Source organism: Solanum tuberosum, unplaced genomic scaffold, assembly GCF_000226075.1.
Source record: "Solanum tuberosum cultivar DM 1-3 516 R44 unplaced genomic scaffold, SolTub_3.0 scf00384, whole genome shotgun sequence".
NCBI lineage: Eukaryota > Viridiplantae > Streptophyta > Magnoliopsida > Solanales > Solanaceae > Solanum > Solanum tuberosum.
In genome coordinates this window covers 418,243-443,555 of record NW_006239308.1, presented here as the reverse complement: position 1 = coordinate 443,555, position 25,313 = coordinate 418,243, and the positions used below count along the sequence as shown (strand labels likewise).

At 34.5% G+C, this 25,313-nt stretch overlaps 2 protein-coding genes across 7 annotated transcripts in view; both read right to left on the bottom strand.

The window, feature by feature from the left end:
- LOC102592191 (putative ion channel POLLUX-like 2) overlaps positions 1–16,519 on the bottom strand; it is a 26,259-nt gene extending 9,740 nt beyond the window's left edge. The window contains exons 1-19 of one of the 2 annotated variants that reach the window (XM_006362130.2): positions 16,291–16,519; positions 14,758–14,834; positions 14,429–14,547; positions 13,101–13,387; positions 12,536–12,607; positions 10,732–10,816; positions 10,517–10,615; positions 10,289–10,443; positions 10,105–10,209; positions 8,788–8,874; positions 7,786–7,870; positions 7,558–7,705; positions 6,827–6,903; positions 6,658–6,738; positions 4,853–5,044; positions 4,658–4,771; positions 1,967–2,059; positions 1,744–1,870; positions 1,599–1,675 (exon numbers count right to left, since the gene is read on the bottom strand). In XM_006362130.2, the coding sequence (XP_006362192.1) occupies positions 1,599–1,675; positions 1,744–1,870; positions 1,967–2,059; positions 4,658–4,771; positions 4,853–5,044; positions 6,658–6,738; positions 6,827–6,903; positions 7,558–7,705; positions 7,786–7,870; positions 8,788–8,874; positions 10,105–10,209; positions 10,289–10,443; positions 10,517–10,615; positions 10,732–10,816; positions 12,536–12,607; positions 13,101–13,387; positions 14,429–14,547; positions 14,758–14,834; positions 16,291–16,361 (2,151 nt within the window). In that variant the 5' untranslated portion in view covers positions 16,362–16,519. The remainder of the gene's footprint in view (positions 1–1,598; positions 1,676–1,743; positions 1,871–1,966; positions 2,060–4,657; positions 4,772–4,852; positions 5,045–6,657; positions 6,739–6,826; positions 6,904–7,557; positions 7,706–7,785; positions 7,871–8,787; positions 8,875–10,104; positions 10,210–10,288; positions 10,444–10,516; positions 10,616–10,731; positions 10,817–12,535; positions 12,608–13,100; positions 13,388–14,428; positions 14,548–14,757; positions 14,835–16,290) is intronic. The other variant, XM_015302870.1, reaches the window with a different exon arrangement.
- Positions 16,520–20,049: 3,530 nt separating this feature from the next.
- Positions 20,050–24,535, bottom strand: LOC102590482 (F-box/kelch-repeat protein At3g23880-like). Of its 5 annotated transcripts, none has more exons than XM_015302866.1 (3): positions 23,247–24,535; positions 20,981–21,052; positions 20,050–20,539 (listed from the first exon to the last, which is right to left on the bottom strand). In XM_015302866.1, the coding sequence occupies exon 1, from the start codon at positions 24,461–24,463 to the stop codon at positions 23,315–23,317; it is 1,149 nt and encodes a 382-aa protein (XP_015158352.1). In that variant the 5' UTR covers positions 24,464–24,535; the 3' UTR covers positions 20,050–20,539; positions 20,981–21,052; positions 23,247–23,314. The 5 variants fall into 5 exon arrangements, with proteins under 5 accessions (XP_015158352.1, XP_015158353.1, XP_015158351.1 ...); XM_015302867.1 differs by having other exon boundaries at positions 20,981–21,049; XM_015302865.1 differs by having other exon boundaries at positions 20,981–24,535.
- Positions 24,536–25,313: the final 778 nt, after the last annotated feature.

Sequence of the window (25,313 nt, the reverse complement as noted above, 5' to 3'; positions counted from 1 at the left end):
GTGCAAACTTGGAAATTCCTCACCCAAAGTTGTGTCTCCCAACCATATATCCTTCCAAAATTTGATGTGAGATCCATTGCCAACTCTAAATGTGACGTTCCCCGCAAAATCTGGCCAAAGTTTACTGATGCTTTTCCATAGACCAACTCCATATGCATCTGCTGAGACATTTGTGGACCAGTGAGTAAGCTCACCATGTTTAGCTTTGATCACCTCTTTCCACAATCCAATGTCTTCAGTTCCGTACCTCCATAACCATTTCATCATCATGCTTTTATTGTGAGCTGCAAGATCTTTGATACCCAAACCCCCTTGAGATTTAGGTTGTGTCACTTTTGCCCATTTAACCAAGTGAAACTTATGATCCTTGCTGTTGCCTTCCCATAGAAAATTCCTTCTCATTCTATCGAGCTTTTCGAGAACTTTTGCTGGAATAGGAAAGAGGGACATATGATATGTAGGGATGCTGTCCATTACACTATTAATCAATGTAGCTCTTCCTCCAAAAGAAAGATACTGCATTTGCCATGTTGCTAGTCTTTTTTCAAACTTCTCAATTATTCCCGACCATATCTCGTTAGCCTTGAAATTTGTACCTAAAGGCAGCCCAAGATAAGTTGTTGGAAAGGACCCTATGTTGCAGCACATGATACCAGCTAGCTCTACCAGATTCTGCACTGAGTTTACTGGATAGATCGTGCTTTTTGACATATTTGTGTCAGTCCAGAGACAGCTTCAAAGATGTGCAAAATCAAGTTTAGCTTAATAACTTGTGATCTATCTGCCCCACAAAATAGCAGAGCATCATCCGCATAAAGCAGATGTGAAACTGTGACATTGTTTCCCGTGGGACTGCCTACTTTGAAGCCTTCAATCCATTGTAGTTGACATGCCGAGTAAATCTTCTAGAAAGCACCCTTTTCATTTTAGGATAAAAGTGAATATAAAAAAGTATAGATTGGCACAGTAGCTATCTAAATTAGTCTCTGTTCTTATTTCCAAAGAAGGAAGGGAGCCTAGGAGCGACGGTAAAGTTGTCTCCATGTGACCTGGCCATGGGTTCGAACAATGGAATCAATCACTGATGTTTGCATCAAGGTAGGTTGCCTAGATCACACTCCCTTGAGGTACGTGGATCCTACATGAATGTGGGATATGCTTCGTGCACCAGATTGGCCTTTTCTTCTCCTTATTTTCAAAGAAGGCATAGTTTTACATACCTAATTGTTTGCAACTGCACTATGGGATACAAAAATTTAGTACAGGGTAAGAAAAGGAGTTAAACCGTGGTCCCCCCCCCCCCACAATCCCAGTACCACACGAATAAAGTACTAATTATGAAGTAGAAAGAAAACCAGCACATATATGTGGTCAAAACTGTCAATATATCATGTTCTAGTATTCCTAAAACCCCGTTGTTCATGCATGTCCAAATTCTCCCATCAATCTCTCTACATAATTAGATGCACTTGAAATTTGTTTCTGATTTGTAAAAGGAATAGAGAGGGGGGGGCATCCAACATACCAAAGAACTCTATAGAAAGAACAATGAAGTAGGAAATTAGATTTGTGAAGGCAGACATATTTTGAACAAATACCTTCACGCCAAGCTTGTTGCAGATGTTTTCAGCAAGGAGCAGAGAATATACAGATTGCTTGTCTGCCTTCGATGCATCTGGAGAAATGAGATACAAATTTAAACATGCGTCTATATCCCATATAAGATAACACCATTTTTGCTACCTCCAAGTAACCATTCTCTATCAGATATTACGACAATGGAGAATGGAACTTCTTCGCCTTGTTTAAATGATTTTTGAATGTTTGCAATGGTGTCCGTCAGCATGTCATAGTCCATTGGGCTTCCAATCTGTAAAATATTATGAATATGGACAGATTAAGATGGACAGTTCCAAATCTAATCCAGGTAATCAACATAAGATAATGAATCAGAACTCAGAAATACCCTATGAGAGACTCGAACATTTTTTAGCTTTCCCTGGCCAGCAAGTCGGCTAGCCGTATGTCTATCATCCATTGGGACATCTGATAACACCTCCTACAAGTTTATGGGATGCAAAACAAAAGGATACATAAGAAAACTTAGTCTAGTAGTAAGCAAATCTACAGTCACTCAGTCATAAATTGTAAAGATATGGTGATAAATTCAGATGCTAATCTATAACTGCTCTGTGTTTTAGAAGCAAGACATTTTCTTGAGACTGATAACATGTTAGTATATTCAAAAAACACTAAGGCAGTGCAAAGCCATATTTACAAAGAATCCAAAAGCCCTGCTATGCACAAAATAAAATTTACGTAGAACCTATCAATGAGATTCTAATTGTAGACAGTTTCTGGATGGAGTTTGCTCTTTAGTTATAGACTAGATAGTGTAACAGAGTAACTCCTTTTATTCCTAGTAATTTTTGTCAGCGTCTTCTTGACGCCTTTTAATGGAACTCTACTCACTTCATCAAAAATAAATAAATAAGAAGGGCGTGTTGAGAATGTATTTAAGTAAATAAAAAGTGTGCTCTCTAGCTATTCAAGCTTTAAGATTAGATGGCCACACACTTCAACAAACATAACAATTTCATTTTTCTAAGGATTCTAGGGTAGGATGTCTACATCATACCCCTTAGGGTGCGGCCCCCTTCCCCTTCCCCTGCTAACGCGAGATGCTTTGTGCACCATGCTACCCTGCCCTAAGGATTTTAATCATTCTGACATAACCATCAAAAAGAGCTTATACAACTAAAGTTATCAGAATTTTTCATCCAGCCACCTAAACTAAGCTCTTGCCTATTGAACACCTGACCATTGCTCAAAACTGCATCACTAGACAGGTTGCTGAAACAGTCAAGAAAATAAAGTGTGAAGTTCACACACTAGAGAAATGGCAAAGAACCTAATGAGAAAAGGAATGTGACTCTTTATCCCAAATAATTTAAGAAAAGGAAGAGAGTTTTTTTTTCTCTACTCTTCCCTTCCAACCCACTCTCTTCAGCTCCATTGATTTCTCCCTACAGCGCCATTGATTCCATGGCCCAAACTCCCCAATTTCTTCTCCCCTTCCAACCCTCTCTCCCTTCGCTGATATATTTTTGTATAATCTTCACACTCTTTGGTGTCTATCCACAAAATTCCTTTCCTCTCTCCTTATTCTAGAAATCATTGTTTTTTTTTTCAACCATGGTGGAAGAAGAGGTCGACACTCATCAGCTCTTTACCCAAGTCCAAAGCTTCCCACTTCAAAATCTCCGACCAAGATGAAGTAAAGTCTCTTTCGACGAGGCCGAATCAACTTTTCATTCACCAGCCAACATCCTGATCAACTCTGCCTGTGTGCTTGATAGGAAATACCCCTTCATCCTAAACAAAACTAGAGAGACTTTCCACAGACATTCGAAGTAGAGTGGATGGCGGGTTCATATGCTGCAAAGAAGGTGCTAACAGAATTTAGTGTGGCGGAAGCTGTCCATTCTCCAAGGAAAACTTGGACAGTAGAACTAATAGTTGGATATAGAATTCACGGATGGCAGATTGTTGGAGAGCTTAGAGAGAGGGATCCATGGGGTCAATGAGGTGTTGGGTCACTGTTTACGTATTTGTTTCCCAAGAGAAGCTAGAGGAGAAGAAAGCTGGTGGCAGCAAGGTCGTTTGTGGTCTGTAATGGTAGTGGTGAGGTGTTGGTTTTTGTTTCATGGGAGAACAGGTGGCTGTGGTGGTTTGTTGATGGAGATTTAAGGAGAAAAATGTTGGAGGATGGGTCTTGCTTTGAGATGAGAGATGAGAAAAGAATTAGATGAGGAGGAAAATAATCCATGGCAGCTCATTTTCAATGCATTCACGTGCTTAATGTATGTGATATCCATACTATGTACCATGTTAGCCACATGCATCTAATAGGCATGTTTGAGCATAGATCAAGTGTTCAACAGGTTGTAGGCTTAGTTCAGGTGGCTACGTGAAAAAATTGGACAGATTTAAGTATGTATTAGGACTTTGATTCTCTTGAAAGTACTTAACCGACAAGAATATTCTACATTTTACCAATTCTCTTTATTTTGAAGAGACATTTCACTATCAGCCAAAGATCCACATGAATAAATTAATAGCATCTTTTCATCAGGAAGAAATCAAATCAACTATTTTCAATGAACTAGAAACTTTTAAGAACAATATTTCACACTTAAAATCAATTGGAAGGTAGCATAATCTGTTAACATTAGATAACCTTAAATGAAAGAAACCTCCTCCGGATTATCTTCCTGAAATGTGATCCATAAATCACCTCTCTTCATACTACGGCAGTGTTGTCGAATAATTCATGTAAAAAGCGATATGGTGTAGAAGGGCTGACAGAATCATGTTATTTTTTGTGTCAATCCCTTGTGTCTACTTGGAAAGAAAAAAAAAACAAAGCAACCCACAACTTTAGAACCAAGCGTTTCAGTTGCATTTTACATTGTACCCCTTTTGAGTTTGACAACTTGATTTTTCCTTGTCATGAATCTCAGAAATACTGACAGATGTCATGCTGAATCAAGAAAAGTGTGTTACCCCATAACAAATTGAGAAGTTTAACATCCAATTATCTCCGCCTATAGTGTAGAGGTTAGAGATGGAGGTCTTCCAGAAGAGCATGACTTACCAGTGTGCTGCCAGGTCCCAGATAATTATCATATTCTTCAATCATTTCCACAATATCAGCCCGCCATCCCAGCATTAATATGCATTCTTTAGGTCCCGGACACCAATCAGATGCCTGAATTTAGATACTTACAGAGTTAGTTAAAATACTCAGCAATGAAGGTGGCAGGTGCAAAGCATTTCTAATATGTTATACCTTAGACCCTGATTTTGTTCGTTTCACTATATTCTCAAGACGTGCTTTGGTTATCTCCAACGTATTACTCCTGAATTGTCCATTCTTTTTTACAGTGTGAGAATCATTTATGGTATTCTCACTTTCATCAGAAATATTTGAGTATGCCAGCTGCGGCCTTTTTTTACCATGAACAGGTCCAATAAACAAAACCTGTATGATTCAAAGTGAAAGAATCAGCATGCAAGTAAACTAAATTAGGGGACTATAGCAAAAAAATATTTGAACTTCGTACATTTTTCAGAACTTTCTGATAAGAACATACACAATATTGTATGATCGAGTCAATTATAAAACAAAGTGAACGGTACATAAAATTCCTGCTCTCGGCGCTATAATGGTGACACTGCAACTACTATCATATGCTCAACTCCCTGATCTCCACACCGTAACAGAAAGATAGTAATCATTGGAGCCAGAAAGGAATGGTGGATGTCCCATGGAATGATTTAGTGCTGTATCACTTTTTACCCCTTATAAATGTTCTTGATCCTTTACCTAAAACTGGTGATTTCATTAAGACCGAAGTAAAAGGTATAACAAGCCACTGATTATTATTATCCTCTCTCATTCATACATGATCTAGGATAGATGAAGAGGTCCACAGGAAGACCAAACGCAAGGCATTATTGGCAGAAACGAATCCACTTCACATTCAAACTCATAAATCATCAAAAGCTTAAAACTGTAGAAATATATTCACTTCAATGGCAATAATGAAAGCAATAAATACCTGTCTAAGGATTCATCTCACCTAGTTCCATCAATCTGCTTCTAGTTAATATTCCTTTCTTCTACTTGAGAATAATGTGCGATGGCTTATAATAGATGTACAGTTTACAAATCAATATAAGCATACAATATCTTTTAAGGACTGATGCAGAACAATTAGATCAGTATAAAAGCAGTGTACTGTGCCCCCAAGGCCTAGCTCAAGTGGCAAAAGGTGGAGGATTTGTGGCTTAGGTTGCAGGTTCAATCCCCAAACCATGCAAAGCGAAGCCCGGTATTTAAGTGGAGAAGGGTAGAGGGGCGGGCCCATTATCCACTGAGTTTAGAAGATTGTGATTGGTTCAAAGGGCGGGTCACAGACGGATTTCTCAGTTATCAAAAAAAAAAAAAAACAGTGTACTGTGTGTATCACTATACTTTCACAAACTAGGTCCCCCAAAGGAAGCTAATGTATAAATTTTCGTTTCTCCACAGTGATAGTCTAAGTTAATTTAACATCTACAGTTGGATTATTTTATTCATATGGTGACACAACTGCAATATTTAATGTTGAACATACTTTATCAGTTTCTTCCAAAACTTCTTCATCCCTAGGATGGAAATTTATCTTCCCTTGTCGGTAGAGACCGCAAACAACAGCCTGAAAGAAAAGCAGAATTGAATATGACTTCAAGATCTACAAATTTAATGAAATCGCTAGTTAAAACCATTCTAGTCAAATAGACTACCTCTTGGAAGCCACGTCTTAATTGCTTATATTTTAATCCCGCCAGGTGAGGGAAACTGCAAAGATTGAATACGTTCTCTGCCAGATGAAACCATGCTCTTCTTAGAAAAAAGTGTCAGATATAAAAAAAAAAAAAAAAACAGTGTACTGTGTGTATCACTATACTTTCACAAACTAGGTCCCCCAAAGGAAGCTAATGTATAAATTTTCGTTTCTCCACAGTGATAGTCTAAGTTAATTTAACATCTACAGTTGGATTATTTTATTCATATGGTGACACAACTGCAATATTTAATGTTGAACATACTTTATCAGTTTCTTCCAAAACTTCTTCATCCCTAGGATGGAAATTTATCTTCCCTTGTCGGTAGAGACCGCAAACAACAGCCTGAAAGAAAAGCAGAATTGAATATGACTTCAAGATCTACAAATTTAATGAAATCGCTAGTTAAAACCATTCTAGTCAAATAGACTACCTCTTGGAAGCCACGTCTTAATTGCTTATATTTTAATCCCGCCAGGTGAGGGAAACTGCAAAGATTGAATACGTTCTCTGCCAGATGAAACCATGCTCTTCTTAGAAAAAAGTGTCCAATCATGAAACAAATTTATGTACATTGCTGTGATAATTTCACTGTCAGGATATTGCAAGATGTATCACATGATTTTATGTTAAAAGCAACATAATACATGAAGCAAAAACTTCAACGACCAGACACTTCAGACTTGAAATGCTATCTCACAATTAAGGACAGAACAGAGTTCCGGTTCACCGTTCACTGAGAACTTTGAGAAACTTAAGAAGACATTAGTGCTTTGAATTAAGCACGGGATGTCCAAAGTTCAAGGTTGTGGACCACAGAATTCAAAATGTCTTAAAGAACTTAGCTCTTTACCAGACAGAACAAAAGACGCAATCAAACTGAAGTTGATTTTAGTACAAATGGCTACAGGTAGATGAGGTAAAAGAAGCTACCTAGCCATCATAACCTAACAAGCTGCATGATATTTTACTCAGGTTTACCACTCCACCAGTGGATGATCCACTTTTCGACAAAAAATAAATGCATTTGAGACCGCTATCAGAATGCAGCACTTAAAACAATGGAAGACAATGAGATACCTGCCAAATCTTCCTTTTCAGATTATGCATTCAATAAAATAACTCATGAAACAAAAATGATTTAACTGAGAAACAGTATATTACTTCGATAATTGAGCAAGTGTTTGTATATTTTAATGAGTCCCTTTTGGCGAGAACATTGAACAAACAACTTTGATGCGACATTCTGAACAGGTTCCACTCTCAATCCTGAAATTGACTTTAAGAGTTCACATGTGTTGGAGCTCGAAACCTGAAAGATATCTGGGAAGGAGTCACTAACTTATAAATGATGATTCAAAACGTTTAAAGTACTCTTCCAGAGAAACATACCTCAACTATGGTGGGCACAGAGATCATTTCTGGAAGGGGTTGAAGGGCTAGTACTGAGAGAAATGCATCTGTGTCGACCTCATACCTAATTAAATCAAGAACGTCGTAAATAAGAAACAAAGAAGAAAGCACAAACACAAAATTCAAATTGAACATAAACTGCCATTAATTTAAAATTAGGGAAGTGTAGACATCAAAAGACTCGGGGAACCGTGCATGAAATTACTCCCAATAACCAGAGACCCAATCACATACATGTCCCTTGGCGTCAGGGGATAAGGCCTTTCATAAGGTCTAGACTTAAGCACTGAAGTTGCAGATAACATATTGAGTTTCTGTGGCATAGTTTAGTGTGTTGTATTATTTCCACATATTCTGTCTATGGCTTACAAGTTACAAGGACTCTTTTTCAGAATCATATTGCATACTGATTCAATCAATATAGAACATAACTGACAACAACTAACCACGCTGAAATTTTAAGCTGTAAGTTTAACTTTTTTGAAAACACGGGAATTATTTAAATTACATACAGTAAATGCTTCAGTGACCTTATAATCCAATTATAACATATAATTTAGGATAAGGGAATATGATTAACCTCTTCAAGTGAATATTATACATTACCCAGCTGCTAATGTTGTAAATCACTCTTCATTATTTTAAATATTGATGAATTTGATACTAAGTTTGTTTGTTATTTTCCAAATATTGAACCAAAACTAGGAAAAACTAGCAAAACTCAAGAATAACTATCAAAACTCAAGAATATAATTTCCTGAAGTCCATGATGTCAATAGAATTTTTTAAGTTGGGGAGAGTGGTGCTTCCATGTCTATGTGAGGATAAATTAATCATAGAAGTGATAGTAGTATTTAGAAAGCTCAACTAGAAACTGTCTTCTATCCCTTTGACCACTTACCATCTGAAGAGAACTAAAGAACAAGAAAATTGATATGGAAAACAGTTTGTAATGTGCCCAAGGTAAAACAAATCACCTACCTATTTCCCTTCGCTGGAAGTATAACAATGGCACGTGCCTTATTGGCTGCAGCTCTTTCAAATGATTTTGTCATACTTAAACTGCAACTGTTAGAGAAAATGTATGAAATATTAGATTAAAGGCAACTGAAATTATAGCAACATCAATTTGATCATACAATAGCTCAGGAAACATGGACAGACTGAGGCCTATGAACCTGAGGCATAAGTTGACTTATGTGATCTTGCACAGCACAACAAAACCCTCTTGGAAATCCAAACTACAATCACTTGATGTTTTGACCATTAGCAATATATACAAGTTAGAGGAATTTTAACTGCCTCCCCCTCTTCAAAGTGAGGGAGATAGATGCATACACCATGCTCTGGAGTAAGACTGGACCAGCATCCGCTACGGAAATATGTATCTCAGCCACCCATATCAAGTCTCAGGCTTGAATTTGATAATTAACAGGACTAGAGTAATAAAACATGATATTGTTCAATGCTAATCATGAAATCAAGTTTTGGGAGTATTGACTGCGTTTTTATGAAAACGTCAATCTTATTCATTGGAAGTGGGAAAAAAACAGTTAAGCTTTTGGATGAGATGTAGGTTAATATTCAATAAGGTTTCAAAGTAGTCAAAGAACCTCAATTAAGTAGCCACCCATAATCAAATACAGTGATTTGGTTAGCTCATGGGAAAAGAACCCATATAAGAGAGAGTAACTTCAAAATCTAATAAGATTAAATAAACAAGTGGTGACCCTCTCTAAACAGTATTTAGGGCCTGTTTGGATTGGCTTTTGGCCTATGACTTATAAGCCAAAATATACACTTTTTAACTTTACCCAAACACTTCAAAACTGCTTAAAAGCACCTAAAATAAGTCAATCCAAACGGGCACTAAGTTTTAAGAGAATGCAGCGAAATTTATAACATCATTTACAAAAGAGCGCATTTTACAAAGAGGGCACCAAGCAAAAACATGTATTCCATCTAAGCAGTTCAACAAATTGGAGATTTGGAACAGCAAATGTAGCACTTCAATTCCTTGAAAAAGATAAGGATTTACAGCTGTAGCACATACAGCTTTGTTCAAGGAAGCATCTTCTATGATATTCCCCTTATTCTCTTTCCTACCTGAAGCTGGACTTTTTTCTTATTATAGAGAACATATGCAAAGGTAATCTATATAATTAATGGAGTAGCTTCACTAGGCACAGGTGATCTATATAACTAATGAAGTAGCTTTACTAGGACTTGTTTGATCTTCTAGAGAGATTCCCAGACCTCTGCATCCTTACATATTTTTCTTTATATAGTGAGACTAACCTTTTAGTAAAGACATCAATGTGATTGAGATCTTTGGTGATGTTGTCGGATATTTTGTCCATTTGCTTTCGTGGAAGATCAGATAGCAGAAGAATTCTCTGCCGCCTGCAAACAGGTAACTCCACTTGTAATATTGGCAGCACAATGCATATTTTGTATGGTGAACTGTAAGCAATGATATTACCTAGCAGTGGCAGTACCTAAGCGAACAGCAAATTCGTGGTACTTATTTAGCTGCTTTAGTATAAAGTTCAGATGACTGTTAACTCCACAAATTATAATATGATCAGTCTCCAACACTTGCATTTGTGCCCCTTCTCTGAGTCTTTGCATATTATTCTGTTGAAGTGCTTGTCAGGGACTGCCTGCTGATAGGGAAACAGCTTGAATGTAGCATTTTTAAAGAGCTTACCCTAAACTGTTCAGTCATGGTGCTCAATAGGCGAGAATAAAACAGTATGCCCCATATGGCAAGGATGAATCCTATTACACGTTCAACTCTTGTTCTTTGCTGCAGTCAAATGCAAGTCCTTTTAGTAATGATAATTGTTATGATCTAATTATTGCTAATCAGTAAGAAGATTACATTTTATCAACAAAATCAAATGTGATAAAGATAAACCACACTTTCAGGTGAGTAGATGATGAGCAGAGGCATGCCCAGGCCTCCCATAAGCAGTCCTCCAAAGAGTAAGCATTACCCCTGCGTTTTCTTCATGATGAAAAATATCCATATCAGCAAACAAACATGTGGATAGGGAAACAGCTGGAGAAGAAAATTGAAATATGAATAACTTCTCATATAAGGCTTCAACAAAATTCACTATCAGAAACAATATGAGACGCGATAATATAGTGACACACACAATGAAAGCAAGTGATAAAACTATTCGATGGATAAAAATTAAGGTTATATCCAAAATGTTTACTTTAAATCAGAAAGCAACTAAACCACCAAATTTTGCCAAATTTCATAAAATGGAAAGTGAAAAATTGAAGAAGATTCCTAATACACAGTGCTTTCAGCAATAGCAAAAAAAAAAAGGAGAGGGAAAGCAAGGAAAATAAGATCACAAGAGAAGTAACATGGCTGACAGGAGCGTAGCATAACTGAAACCAAATAAACATACAGGTTGCTTTATCATGGGTTAAAACCACGTTGGAACTTGAAATAAACTTAAGCTTGGTTTCTATGTTGCTCAAACTTAGGTACATGTATCTAAAGGTCGGATTCTTCATCATATAAATTTAGTATTCAAGGGTATGGATCCGAGTAGGCGAGTACGGATACCGGTTCTGGGATACGGCCAATAAATGTATATTACAACCTATACAGTATATATTTTGATTAGTTATGAATTATTGAACTAAAACTAATAAAACTTCATTGTTTATAAAGACAAATAGTTTATTCTTATCTCACATAATTAGAAAAGCATTCTCATACTTTATATAACGCTCTATATATATATATGACATTAACCCAAAAATCAAACCATATACCCAATCAATTTATACTGCTCCATCATAGAATGTGGTTAAAGTACCCAAGATAAGTTGACCAAATCTGGTATAGATCCCATATCCACACCCATGTTGTGTCGACAGGGTGCGGCAGGAATTTTGAAGAGTCCACTGAACATAGCTAATCTTTGTACCTATGGTGCAATTAAAATCCAGATAGTATTTATTTTATTCAACAACCTAAAGAACTTTCAACTTTCTTAAAGTGGTCATTATTAGTTGATAGTAGCTAACTGAGAGTATACAGGATATGTTTCGCCCTTAGCTGATAGAATATATAGCTTGTTTTGTTAGACATGCATGTTAGCATGTATTTATACCCAAAAACATCAATATTCTGTGATTCTTCAAGTTAAAAATGGTTGCAGCCAGCTCTGCACCTTGATTATTGCAGACCTAAAACTAACAATAGAAGTGTTTGCTCAGTAGCAGTTCACTTTTTAGCTAATGCGCTTCACCCAATTCAGCATGGTATCAAAGCAAGAAGAGGTCATAGTTCAACTTTCAGTTCCAGCCATCAACAAAAATATTTGTGTGTGCTTGCCCAAGGAATCATGCCTACTTGTGCGGGGCATGCCACAAGACCCGAAATAAATAAATAAAATATACCCTATCTACCAGATTAAACTATTAGCTGAGGTGGTTACGCAATTCAATATAGATAACTAGTTCTTCAGCAACTGAAAAACTAATGACCTCTATAATAGGTATTGCGGTAACAAAGGCAGGAGAAATCTACAAAATGCTTCTGGTAAAGAATGAGCTTCAAGAAGATCTTTGGATATTAATACAAGGGGGGATTACTCATCATTTGTAACGAGAAATCAAATCTACTTTTAGCTGTATACATTTGTATACAACATTAGCACAAATAAGTATACTGAATATCACGTCTGGAAGAGTTTACCTGAATTTATAGAACAGAAAACCACCAATCATCACAAATGAGAAGCATGATACCAAAAGTACAACAAAAAACCTGCACAAAATGGAATAAGTGATTCACATCTCTCAGGAAAAATCCAAATAAGGCGTAGTACTGTGTTTTTATGAATGCGCTACAAAGAACTGACAGCTGCACATATATTTTCCTATCTCTTCATACATTATAATCTTAAACTAGTTACAAAGATGGTAAGCATGTACAAAGAATACAACTGGAAGTGCATTAATGCACCTGAAATGAGAGAAGATAGCAAGTTTAGATGACTGACATAAAACCCTACTAGTACAAGCCCATGAATACTTGAAAAGTTATAAGCATTATGATTCAGGTCCAGAACAAATTAAAGAAGTAACGAGTAGGAGTTTCCTGATTCAAGCCACCTATATTTAATTTCTACAAAGCAAACTTTTATTCTTTCTCTAGCATGTTCCATGATGTCATTTCTGCACCCATCACTGAGCTAAGTCATTGAGAAAGAGAAATAGAAAGGTAACGTACTACAAAGGAGGTATAATTGGCTACTTACATGGCAACATTTTTCTCTAGTTGTATGTTGAACAAATATATTAACCGTGATAAACTCCATTTGATGTCTTTCAGTGAAGGAAAGGACACATCCAACTGAAGTGGTATTGGTTTATTCACGGGCTTAGAAAGACAAGCAAAAGGTAAACTTTGAGCCCCTGATGTTTGAGTCACAAAGAAGGATAACTCTCGGATCATCCCCATCTTCTTACCAATTAGATTTAGAAGTTCCAATTTATACAGGAAATAAGATGCGAACGAAGCTATTACAATTTTAGCTGGGAAGTCCTGCACATGTAGACATTCTCATTAGTAAATATTTACATGATATGATTGATCTACCTTTGAGAGTTCCCAATAAATATTTCTACATTGCAGAAATTGGTTTATAGAAGAACTGGCACAAAATTGGTCAGAAAATTGCATCTCAACAGGATACAGAATGGAAAAATTCCTTGGTATAATGGAAGTGGAATCAGCTGAAACATTGGAAGTACAGAGGTAGTTGTATAATCCCAATGGCTCCAATATGGAGCAGAAGTTTACATTATCAAGAACCAACCTCACAACTTGATATTCAGCTTTTCCTCATCAGACTTTTAAAATATTACATTAAACAACAACTTACCCTCAGTCCCAAACAAGTCAGGGTTGGCTAAAATATTATATTAAACAACTGAAGAATTTGTAACCTACATAAGTTTTTTCGAGACAAAGATGGCACATCTAGAAGTTAAGATTTTCCAATATACTGGGTGCAGTGTCATATTTACAGAACTAACATAGCACCAAATATTTACTTCATTAAAAAAATGGAGTTTTCCCTGTACTATGATGGAAGTTCTTTAAAAATCCATACAGATACTAGTTTCCTCTAGATCTCTGAAGGTGCTCAACTTCAGATTCAAGGTGAAAACTGAATCAGAGGCATATCATGAAATTCTAAGAAGGGTAAAAGGAAAATAAGTATGACTAAGTTTTTTATGGACAACCATCAAATTCAGTTGCTTATCTCTTGATTATTGTAAAGACCAACTTCCAAAACTTAGGGGGAAATTCTACAATGCTGAGAGATGTTATTTTGCCTTCAGTAAACAATTCAGTAGCAGGAGCAAAAGCAACAAACTTGAGAGAAATATGACATGGCCCTGCGCAAACCACTGAATTCTTTTTCTTGATAAGTAGCAGAACCATTAAATTATATCATACACGGCCCAAAGTACCACGGCATTAAATCTAAAGAATAAAATATTATGTATTATAGAATCCTTAAAATATTCTGTTTTAAACTGAAACTAATGTACAGTTATTGCCAAGAGGCATTGGAACCTGAGAAATATTCTTCAAATAAATCTTCAATGGCTGATGATTCCGATTTTCCCTGATATTCATGTTTCCTGGGGAACTTAACTGTCTGCATGTCTTCTGTTGAATGCTTGGCAGGTTTCCTAGTTGAAAAGAGTAACAACCATTACTAGGATGCAGTTCCGAAAAGGGGAGGAGGAGGATAGGAGCTCAATGGACCACCATCCCAGTACATCAAGGTTCTTAAAGACATAATGATGAATTCTCAGCTTTCATGAGCTTCAGCTGCATTGGAGCTTATTTTTGGCATAAATACTCGTACAGCATTGAAAATAAACTATCCAGTTACTCACCTTTACTTTTGGCCAACCAGTCATTCATGTTAAAAGTAGAAGCATGGTTTCTCCGACAGGGACAAGCCAATGCCTTCCTGGAAATTGAAACAGCTTTGGTTAAAACAATGCGCAAAAAGGATAGGTTCTATATCACATGAATGTTTTAGGCTGTAGTTGCAAGGCTTAGCAGCCTTATGCACAAATATCTGAGCTTATGCATTCACTTAAATGTTCCCTGATTTAATACAACCAACCATAATCACATACTATTTGAATATCCATTATAAAATTGTGTATCTAGTGTTTCTTCAAATTTGTTAAATCAGAAAGATGCAACATTTTGGAGGTAAAGAGGCTGGTATAGCACTACATGAGACCAAGATCCAGTATTTCTAGACACCGGTAGTCTGGATTATAACAGAGATAGATTGGGACATTCTAGACGATGAAAATAAAGAACAGCTTTGTTCAATTTTAAATACACGGAATATTGGGAATAAAGAGACTTACAACAGTCAACCTTTTGCACTGAACAAATCAAATATTGCAGCTGTTTCTTCCACCTTAGAACACAGTTCATCTATTTCAAGGAATATAATCGACGGACTATGTCTTGAGATTCGGAAGTGGTATTCTATTTTGAAGACAGCAAGATATGCAACTAACTGAAATGGAGGATTGTCCAACACTAACTGTTTTGTTTACAGGACTTGGTATAAATACACATTGCAACACGCCTTGGCTATATCTGTGAAGATGGACGAAACTGCAGAGCCAAAGTGGTTAAGTGATGCAAGTTATTTGCAGGATTTCTAGTTAATCCCATACCGCTACTCCTAACATTATGACTTTCTTATTCCAGGACTGGAAAATCCTCCGTCTATTAGCATAACCTACCAGCAGTTAGATTAGCACTTTCTCCCCAATCAATCCGGTTGTAAGATAGCTGACTTAGTTTGATCCTATCCGAATGATGATGAATTACATCTATTTTAATAGAATATTCAATTCGAAGATAAAATCTCAGATTTGCGCAAAATCCATTATCTTCATTCAATCTTTACAGTTCATAACTTCTTTTTATTGTATGTCATCACAAGTATATGGTACACAGGACTATAATATATTTGATTAAAGTAGTCAATTTCAAAATATAAACTCATGTATTTATTTTTTTACAATAAGATTTATGCAACTAGAACTTCAGAAAATACACATAGATGCAATCCAAGCTTACAATACTCAACACACCCAAGAGCACAAAACTTTCAAATGTCTAGCATTTCCATAGATTTTGCTGATTAGCCATAAAATTTGATTAGATTTTAAAATTTTATTTTCAAAACATCTTCAAATTCCCAAAAATCAGACTGCACTCACTTCCACTCACAAAAGTTCAATTTTTTCCAACTAAAATTCGAAAAGTTACAAAAATGTTTGTCCAAACACAACTTCGAAAACTCAAATTTTCAATTTTCAACTTCAAAATTATATTCATACTAACCACACTACAAAATATATTCATGAGAAACACAATAGAAACAAACAAACCTCTTAGAAGGAGAAATCTGATAAATTCTTGGATTTAGTATTGGAAGTGATGGGCAATGCAATTGAAGCATTTTTCTGTAACCCCTTTTCTTCTCTCAAGATTATGTAATGACCCTTTGAGGAATTGCAGAGAATGAAGAGATTAAATACATTGTTTTCGACGAAAAAATTCCAGATTCTAATATAAGAAATGCACGCTACGAATATATAATTATGGAATGTGAAAAAAAAAAAAAAAAAAAAAAAAAAAAGGAAAAAGATGTTGGCAAGGGAGTTATATTTTTCGATTAATTTGAGAAATGGTTGAAAACCATGAAGGTTGGGCTACACCTCGACTAATTTCACGGTATATTAGAATTTTATCTAATTTTTTTATTTCTGTTCGGATTTAAACCTAACACCTCCTGAATCTGAAACCACACCCTTGATGCAATTTTAATGATTAACTTTGACTTTTGCACGACTTTTAAATTATTATTTTTTATCATAATATTTATATTTTTGATGTTGAAAAATAATTTTAAAAGAATAAACATAAAAATAAAATACTTGAAGGAAATAAAATATACATACATTGTGCTGGGGCTGTCCAAATGAATCAAAATAGATAACTCGAACCAACAAAAAGTTATTGGTTTATCGATAATGGGTTATTGATTTAGCGGTTTCGGTAATGATTTTAATTCTTTTTATTATCGAAATAACGGTTTGAGGTTTTTTCTTAACGAGTTTACTGATAATCGAATAGCGGTATATAAAGTCCTTGACTTAGATCATAGTCAGGGGCGGAGCCACCTTGTACAATGGGGTTCATCTGAACTCCATCGACGAAAAATTATATTATTTATACATGGTTAAAATAATTTTATATGTATATGTAGTAGATGTCGAACCCCCTTCGGCTACTTCATGTGTCTGTTTCTACATATTTTGAACCTCCTTATTGAAAATTCTGGCTCCGCCTCTGATCGTAGTGTCATACTTTTATTTCTGGTTGTCTCAAACTCTTTGTTATTCTATAATAGAATGGTGTTTGCTTTTGCCTAAGATGCACTCTGTCAACTCATGTATATGGTTCTTTTGGTTTTTCGCATGGTTTCTAAGTGATTTTCAATTATTATTTTTGGGGTCAAATCTTGATGAGTATCGAATCGAAAACGATAAACAATTGATAAGTCTATATCTTAATTGCTCTATAACAATTTAGTATGTTTACAAACTGATAATCACTAAATTAAACTGATAAATTTTAAAATCAAATTGAACCGACCCAGCCTAGCTTGGAATTTAGCAGTTGCTGCTCATCGATATATTTGGACTTCGAACGTGGGATGTTTTTTATGAGTATCAGAAAAGAGGGGAAAATATGAATGTGTGGTTCTTTTAATTTTATTTTTTTCTCAAAATATCAAGAAATGGGTCTTTTTTGACAACATTTAAAAAGGGATCTAAAAAGTATATTTCTTAAATTTCATATTTGTCATGATTATAAAAAATATCTAAATATTGAAAAGTTGAATAATTATAATTCAATTTTTTATTTACCACAAAACAGTATATTAATGTAGTTTGAAAACGACAAAATATATGCATGCATACCTTACTTTTATTATCATAAGATAGAAAATTGTTTTTAATAGATTTTCGAGTTAAGAAAAAAATTTGAATATGACAACAAAATAATAAAATATAAAGCAATTGAAACAGTAGAGAGTAATATACATTGAGAAATTAAAAAATTATGTGATTACTATCTAAAATGTGACAACCTTCTGTCTAATACTTAAAGTTAAATATCAAATTTAATATTTGATGTACTCATATATCTAATTGAAGCTAAAACAAATAACAATCTTATTCGTGGCATTCTTAAAATAATTTAACTTAAACTTCTTAATTTACTTTCAGTGACAACGTTTACAACATCACAAATATCATTCCATGTTTAAAGCCACAAATTTCAAAAATTATATAATTACACAAATATTTCTTAATCTATGTCCGTAATTAAATTGGATCAACAGAGAAATATATAATTTCATAAAGCAAGTGAACAATGCATGACATGAAGGCGACATTAACATATTTAATATAAAACATAAATAAATCTGAAAAGAATAATATATGCGCAGATTTTATCATTATTTTAAAAAATAGATAAGTTTTTTCTAATAGACACTCGACTCGAGTATAAACGAACATATTATCACATGCTCGTCAAATGAATGTCAAAACTTGATGCTAATTATGTTCATTATTAAAATGCCAACATGATTAATGTTCATGTTCATAAATTAATTGTCAAAATGACAAAATTAAGTACTTATTTTATAAAAGTCACATGGCTTTGGCCTATATCTGCTGGTTCCATGCTACAAAACCTTTCATTTGTTGGATCTTTCTTTAAATAAAATAAATAAATAAATATTTTGGGGACAGTTGAAAGAAGAAAAATATACAATACAATTTTTTTAAATTATTATTATTATTATATACAATACATTTTTTTAAAAATTATTATTATTATTATTATTTACAATACAATTAAGGATACAACAACTCAGAAAAAAAGAAGAAGCTATAACTAATCAATGTTTGTCAGCATTTTTATATTTGAAAATGAATTCAAGTGGTGGAATAATTTTATAATATTTTTCCTAATCAATACCTACTCTACTTACATTATATAGCAATAAACTGAGATATACTATTTGTTTTTAACAAAAGTAAACAGAAGAAGTTAAAACTAAAAACATCAACCACTTCACTTTCTATATAATTATTATATTATTATTTGTGCAACAGGTAACATTATCATATAAAACACAAGACTATAATGTAGTTAATCTATATATAATATGTATAATTTTTCTGGATAGTACAATCCACTAAGGGTGTGTCATGAAAAATAATTTCCTAGAAAAGATTTTGTTAAAAAATACTCCATCCATTTCAAAAAGACTGACCTCCTTTTCTTTTTAGTCTGTTAAAAAAGAATGACCTTATTCTTTTTTTGATAACATTTTAATCAGTTTTCCATGTGACATGTTTAAAGCCACAAGATTAAAGGACAATTTTGTACATTTGACATAAATTTAATTTAGAACCACAAGATTCAAAAGTCTTCTTTATTATATTAAACTCCGTATCAAGTCAAACTAGACCATTCTTTGTGAAACGAAGGGAGTGGTTTTACATGTTTAAGTGAGCCCAACTGATGCGAATCCGATTAGTTGAGCCACAAGACTTCAGATTATCGAATATTCAAAAAAATAAATCAAGAGGAAATTTCATAAATAACAACATTTTGAGCTATAATTACCGATCATAGTGATAGTTTGGCTAATTACAAGACGTAACAATAGTTACTTAAAAAATTCACGACACAATGTATCGATTAACATACAAAGCAAAACAAATAAAACTCAAACTCTCATTATGTCTTGTAATTTTTTAGACTCGCGCTATTTTGGATAAATACATGACATATATTTGCTATGTTAGGTAATTTTCTCAAAGTGGGATCTAGTCCATCACAATTCACCTATTCTCTTCAATGGTGACTGTTGGACTCAGCTGTTGAGGCCTCTAATCTAGCAGCCCTTTCTAGTTTGAAAGGGTGGCCCATCAAGACCCTAATTTGGGTCATGATCAACACTCGAAAAGCCACCCCAACAACAACATACCCAGTAGAGTATACACAGACCTTATCCGTACCTCGTGATCGTGGAGATAGAGAGGTTGTTTCCAAAAGGCTACTCAAGCACTCAAACAAATTTAGTCATTCAAATAAACCAACTCCAAGTATCTTATCTCAAAATACCAATTCAACTACTCAAGCACTTCTAATACAATTTTCTTTGCACTTTCAAATAAAGTTAATTAATACCAAAACAGCAAAAGCCAAGAACAAGTCACAAGCAAATAGTTCTGCTAGGAGGTTTACACAAACAATTCCCCTTAGCTTGCAAGAATTTCCACATGCACACATTTCGACCTATTTTTATTTGCTTCATACAGTTCCACTATAATACATCTAAGTTGTCGTGGCCTGCGCCTTATCTCCCTTGGTTCCTCAATCTAATGGCTCGCATGGGATGCAAATCAACAAATAGAAACCACTATAAGTCAATGCATGTGTGTCAAACTCTTGACATAACTTTTTCTTAAGGACTTGTTTGATTGTATATTTGCATGCTTGGCTTCAGTGAGTTCACCTTCTAATGGACACTTGTTTTCATCAATATTACTGCAAATGCGAAAATTGATTCAGCCTTTGTAAGTAAAAGAATAAGAATATATAGTAATTTGAAGTGATAAATACACAGTTAGCTATCAGCAGCAAGGAAAACACCAAAACTAGATACTATCTCTGAGCTTAAACTTCGTTAAATAATTCATTTTGAGCTATTAAGGTTTCACCTATGGAAACTAGTCAGAGAACCCCCCTAAAAAATATTTACAGGGACAACATCCCGTTTAAAAAGAGCTCAAGAAGAGCAACAACATTAAGTACCATTGAGTTTAAAGTTCAACACACCTGGTAATACAACAAAAATAATTGCTTGTGCAAAAGAGTATCGTTTCTTGAAACTGGTGCAGAACAGGGAAAAAAACTAACAAGATCCGCAAGCAAAATGAAGCAGAATCTAACAGCACTAACGAAAAATACATAGAGTGCAACTCTTACAGGTTATTAGTCACACAATTGTCTTCATCTGAATAATTTCAGCCTCCGTTGTTGTGGCATTCGTTATCCCTGCTGTGAAAAGGGACAAATTAGGCTCTCAACATAGATTTCTGCCTCAAGACATGGACCAAAGTTGGTAACATCTAGATAGCTGATCATGTTATCCTTTGTATTGTATTTCATCAAGCGACCTCCAAACAGACACAAAAGTTCACCTTCATTTGACGTTAAAATGGTTGGATGCAATGGATGTGCCATAGGATAACCAGGAGACTTGGTGGTAAATATCTTAGTCCAAGATTCTTTTACCCCATATTCCTTCATAACCCAGACATCTGCATGACTCGATGCATAAATAAAAGATGCAGAAAGATCACCCCCTAACACTCCTAGCTTCAAAAATACATATTGTTTAAAACAGGATGGTCGCTCTAGCTCTGCCCATTTCTCATCAGCCAAATCAATAGAAATGATGTTCCATTGCTTGTCAAGCCAATGAAGTTTCTCATTGACAAACTTAGCAGAACCAGCCAAGCGCTCTTGACGTCGAAAATCATCAATGCATCTCCAAGAATCCCTCTTAAGACTATATATTTTGACCTCAACACGACTCAAGTGTCCCCTTGTATAAATAGGAAAAATACCCACTACCTTGTAATCATCTTGCAACTCATTGTATGCAAAACCAAATTTGAAATTAACATGTCCATCCAAATAGTAACGGCGACTTACATCAAGTCTAAAATTAGGCAATTTCTTATACTTTCTAATTGATGGATTCCATAGAAACAAGTCGTACAATCCGTCAAATAGACGGATGGAAAAACAAATCAATCCATTGACAACACCCACAAACCAAAGATAATGATTGGGACTTTTACCGGGATAATCCAAGTCAAATGCCTCCGTTACAGGATGGTAAAGCAAAGACCTAAGAGAACAATCCTTAACAACGAAGACAGATTTAGTAGAAACCTTAACCATAACTCCATGGTGGGTGTAGTTCTTGTTACTAGCGGATAAAGAGAGATGAGCCTTCACAAATTCAGGGTTAGAGATTAAGGAAAGCCAAGATTTCGAAACAGATCTAAATTGCAATAGGGATTTCACCGGAAGCTTTAACAAGATTTCTAGGATGAGTTCTGTAGGAAGGTTAGGCATTGGCAAGACTGAATCTTGGCTTAAAATGGACGAAAAATGGGCAGGATTTGTGGGTTTGCTCCGTTTTGGGTGTCGAGGGATGACTTCATCGCCTCTGGATTCCATTTGAGTTGCAGCAACTATAACTCTTGAAGTTGGAGACTAGGTTTAATGTTTTTCCCTTCTTATAGTGAAAGCTCCAAGTTTGGGGAAATAGCAAATTTAGCACTTATGCTATTGCAGAATTGTGTTTATGATCCCTCTATTATATATTTATATCTATATCATATAATCATATATACTATACTATATTATTCTATAAGTGGGAAGCCTCAAAGGTAAAAGTTGAAAGACGAAAACAACCATCAAAAGTTGAACGACAGTTTTTCCCTTTAAGCAAGCATTATTCATCAACTCTTTTGGTGCAAAAAGTTAAATACAAATTGTAAAAAGATAAAACAATTTAGAATTAAGACACCTACTTAAAATGCTGATAAATTATTTCATTTACGAGAAGATGTGATCCGCTTATATAAGTGAATTTTAAATCAATATTATCTACAAACATCATCATTACAAATTTTATTTCATCAAGTTTTACCTTATTTCACAATCTTTATCTATATCATATTAAAAGCACGAAGGTACTTAGAAATGTTTATTGAACTTTTTTGCCCTTCATTAAAGACACTACAGAGTCGTTTGGTGTGAGGTATTAGCTATAATAATCCCAGAATAAAATGTAGGATTATTTTATCCCACGTCTGGTTGGAGGTATTAGGTAGTCCTTGGATTATTTATCCCCACCATTTTTGACATACTGATGGGATAACTTATCCAATATACATGGTGGAATAACTCATCCCAAGATAATTAATCACATGATACATGTTCCCAATCAAACAAACCTTACAATCTTTCGGGAACAATCTCTCTATCTCCACGACATCCAATAACATTGAGTTTAAAGTTCAATACATCAGTAATGCAATCAAATTAACTATTTTTGAAAAGATTATCTTTCTTGAAAATAGTGCAAGAAAGGAAATTGACTAACAAGATCCCCAAGCAATATGAAGCACAATTTAACAACACTTAAGAAAAATGCAAAGAGTGTAACTCTTACAGGTTATCAGTCACACGATTGTCTTCATCAGAATTATTTCAGCCTGCGTTGTTGGTGAAATCGTGGTCTCATTGGTAAAAAGGGCAAACTAGGCTCTTAACATAGATTTGTACCTCGAGACATGGAGCTAACTTAGTAACATCTACATATCTGATAGAGTCATCCTTTGGATTGTATTTCATGAAACGTGATCCAAACTTGAGCAAAATTTCACCTTCATTTGACATTAAAATGATTGGATAAAATATACGTCCCATAGAATCTTCGGGAGACTTGACGGTGAACATCTTTGTCCAAGATTCTTTTACTCCATATTCCTTCATAACCCATATATCAACATGAGTCCATGCGTAATTACAAAACACAGAAAGATCACTCTCAAACACTCCTAGCTTCAAAAATCCACATCCTTTAAAACAGCAGGGCTGATCTACCTCTGCCCATTTCTCATCCGCCAAATCCATAGAAATAATGTTCCAGTGCTTATCAAGCCAATGGAGTTTCCCATTAACAAACTTAGCAAAATCACCCAAGAGCTCCACACCTTTATAATCTTTAACACGTTTCCAAGAATCACTCTTTAGACTATATATTTTGACCTCAACACGACAAAGACTTGCATAACTATAAATAGGGAAAATACCCACTATCTTGTAATCATCTGCGAATTCATCATATGCAAAGCCAAAAGTGAAATAAGGAACAATATGCTCCTCGTAAGGCAATTTCTTATACTTTCTAATTGATGGATTCCATATAATAAAGCAATCTAATCCGTAAAATAGATTGATAGCAAGACAAATCAATCCATTGACCGAACCCACAAAGAGAGGAAAAGAATTGGGATTTTTACCTGGATTATCCAACTCAAACGACTCAGGTACAGAATCGTAAAGTAAAGAGCTAACAGAACAATTTTTGACACCGCGGCTAGTATTAGAAGCCTTAGTTATAACTTCGTGGTGGATGTAATCCTTGTTACTAGCGGATAATAAGAGATGGGTCTTCACAAAATAAGAGGTAGAGATTAAGGAAAGCCAAGATTTTGAAACAGACCGGAATTGTAAAAGCGATTTCACCGGAAGTCTTAACATGATTTCTGTGATGAGTTCTTCAGGAAGATTAGGCATTGAAAAGACTGAATCTTCGCTACAAATGGACTGAATTTCTGTAGATTTGCTCCGTTTTGGGAAAATTTCATCTTCTTTGAATTCCATATTTGGGTTTGCATAAATATGAACTGAGTTGAGAAATTTGGTGAGGAGATGACTGGGTTTGTGTTTTTTTTCCCCTCAACCCCCTACCCACCCCACCCACACACAAAGATAAAATTTAGAGAGTGATTTTTAATTATTTTAAGTTATTAATTATTATAATTTATAGGATTTTTACGTAATTTTTTTAAATAATACTTACTTTCATTGTTTTAATATATGTAGCATAAATAGAATTTCAAGAGTCAATATGTTGTTAATTATTGAGATTTACAATACTTTTTATGTAATAGATTAATTTTATGACTCAATCAAATTTTTTATAAGCAATTGAAACTTTTATATGTTTTTTTTAAAATATTTTAAGTTGTCAATTATCATGATTTATAATATTTTTTATAATTTTTTTAAATATATAAAATATAAAAAATAAGATAAACAAATTAAAACGGAGAAAAATATAGACAAAAGTAGTAGAAGTATGGAACTACACAGGTGAAAGCAGGCATGTTGACATGCTTGGTTCACCTGTATGGTTCCACCCTTACATATACATTTGCAAAAAAAAAAAACGTTTTAATTTGTTTGTCTTATTTTTTAAGTCTTTTATATATTTAAAAAAAATGCAAAAAATATTATAAATCATGATAATTGACAACTTAAAATATTTTTAAAAAAACATATAAAAAAATTGATTGCTTATAAAAAAATTCAATTGATTCATAAAATTAATCTATTTGTGTCACATAAAATGGAACAAAAGAAGTAACATGTATTATTTAATTTGAAAACTACATAAAAAGTATTGTAAATCTCAAATCTCAATTATTAACAACATAATGACTCTTGAAAT

Bases quoted from the DNA above. Each gene is read 5' to 3' on its own strand.
- LOC102590482 (XM_006362123.2), bottom strand. From the start codon at position 22,246: ATGGAATCCAGAGGCGATGAAGTCATCCCTCGACACCCAAAACGGAGC.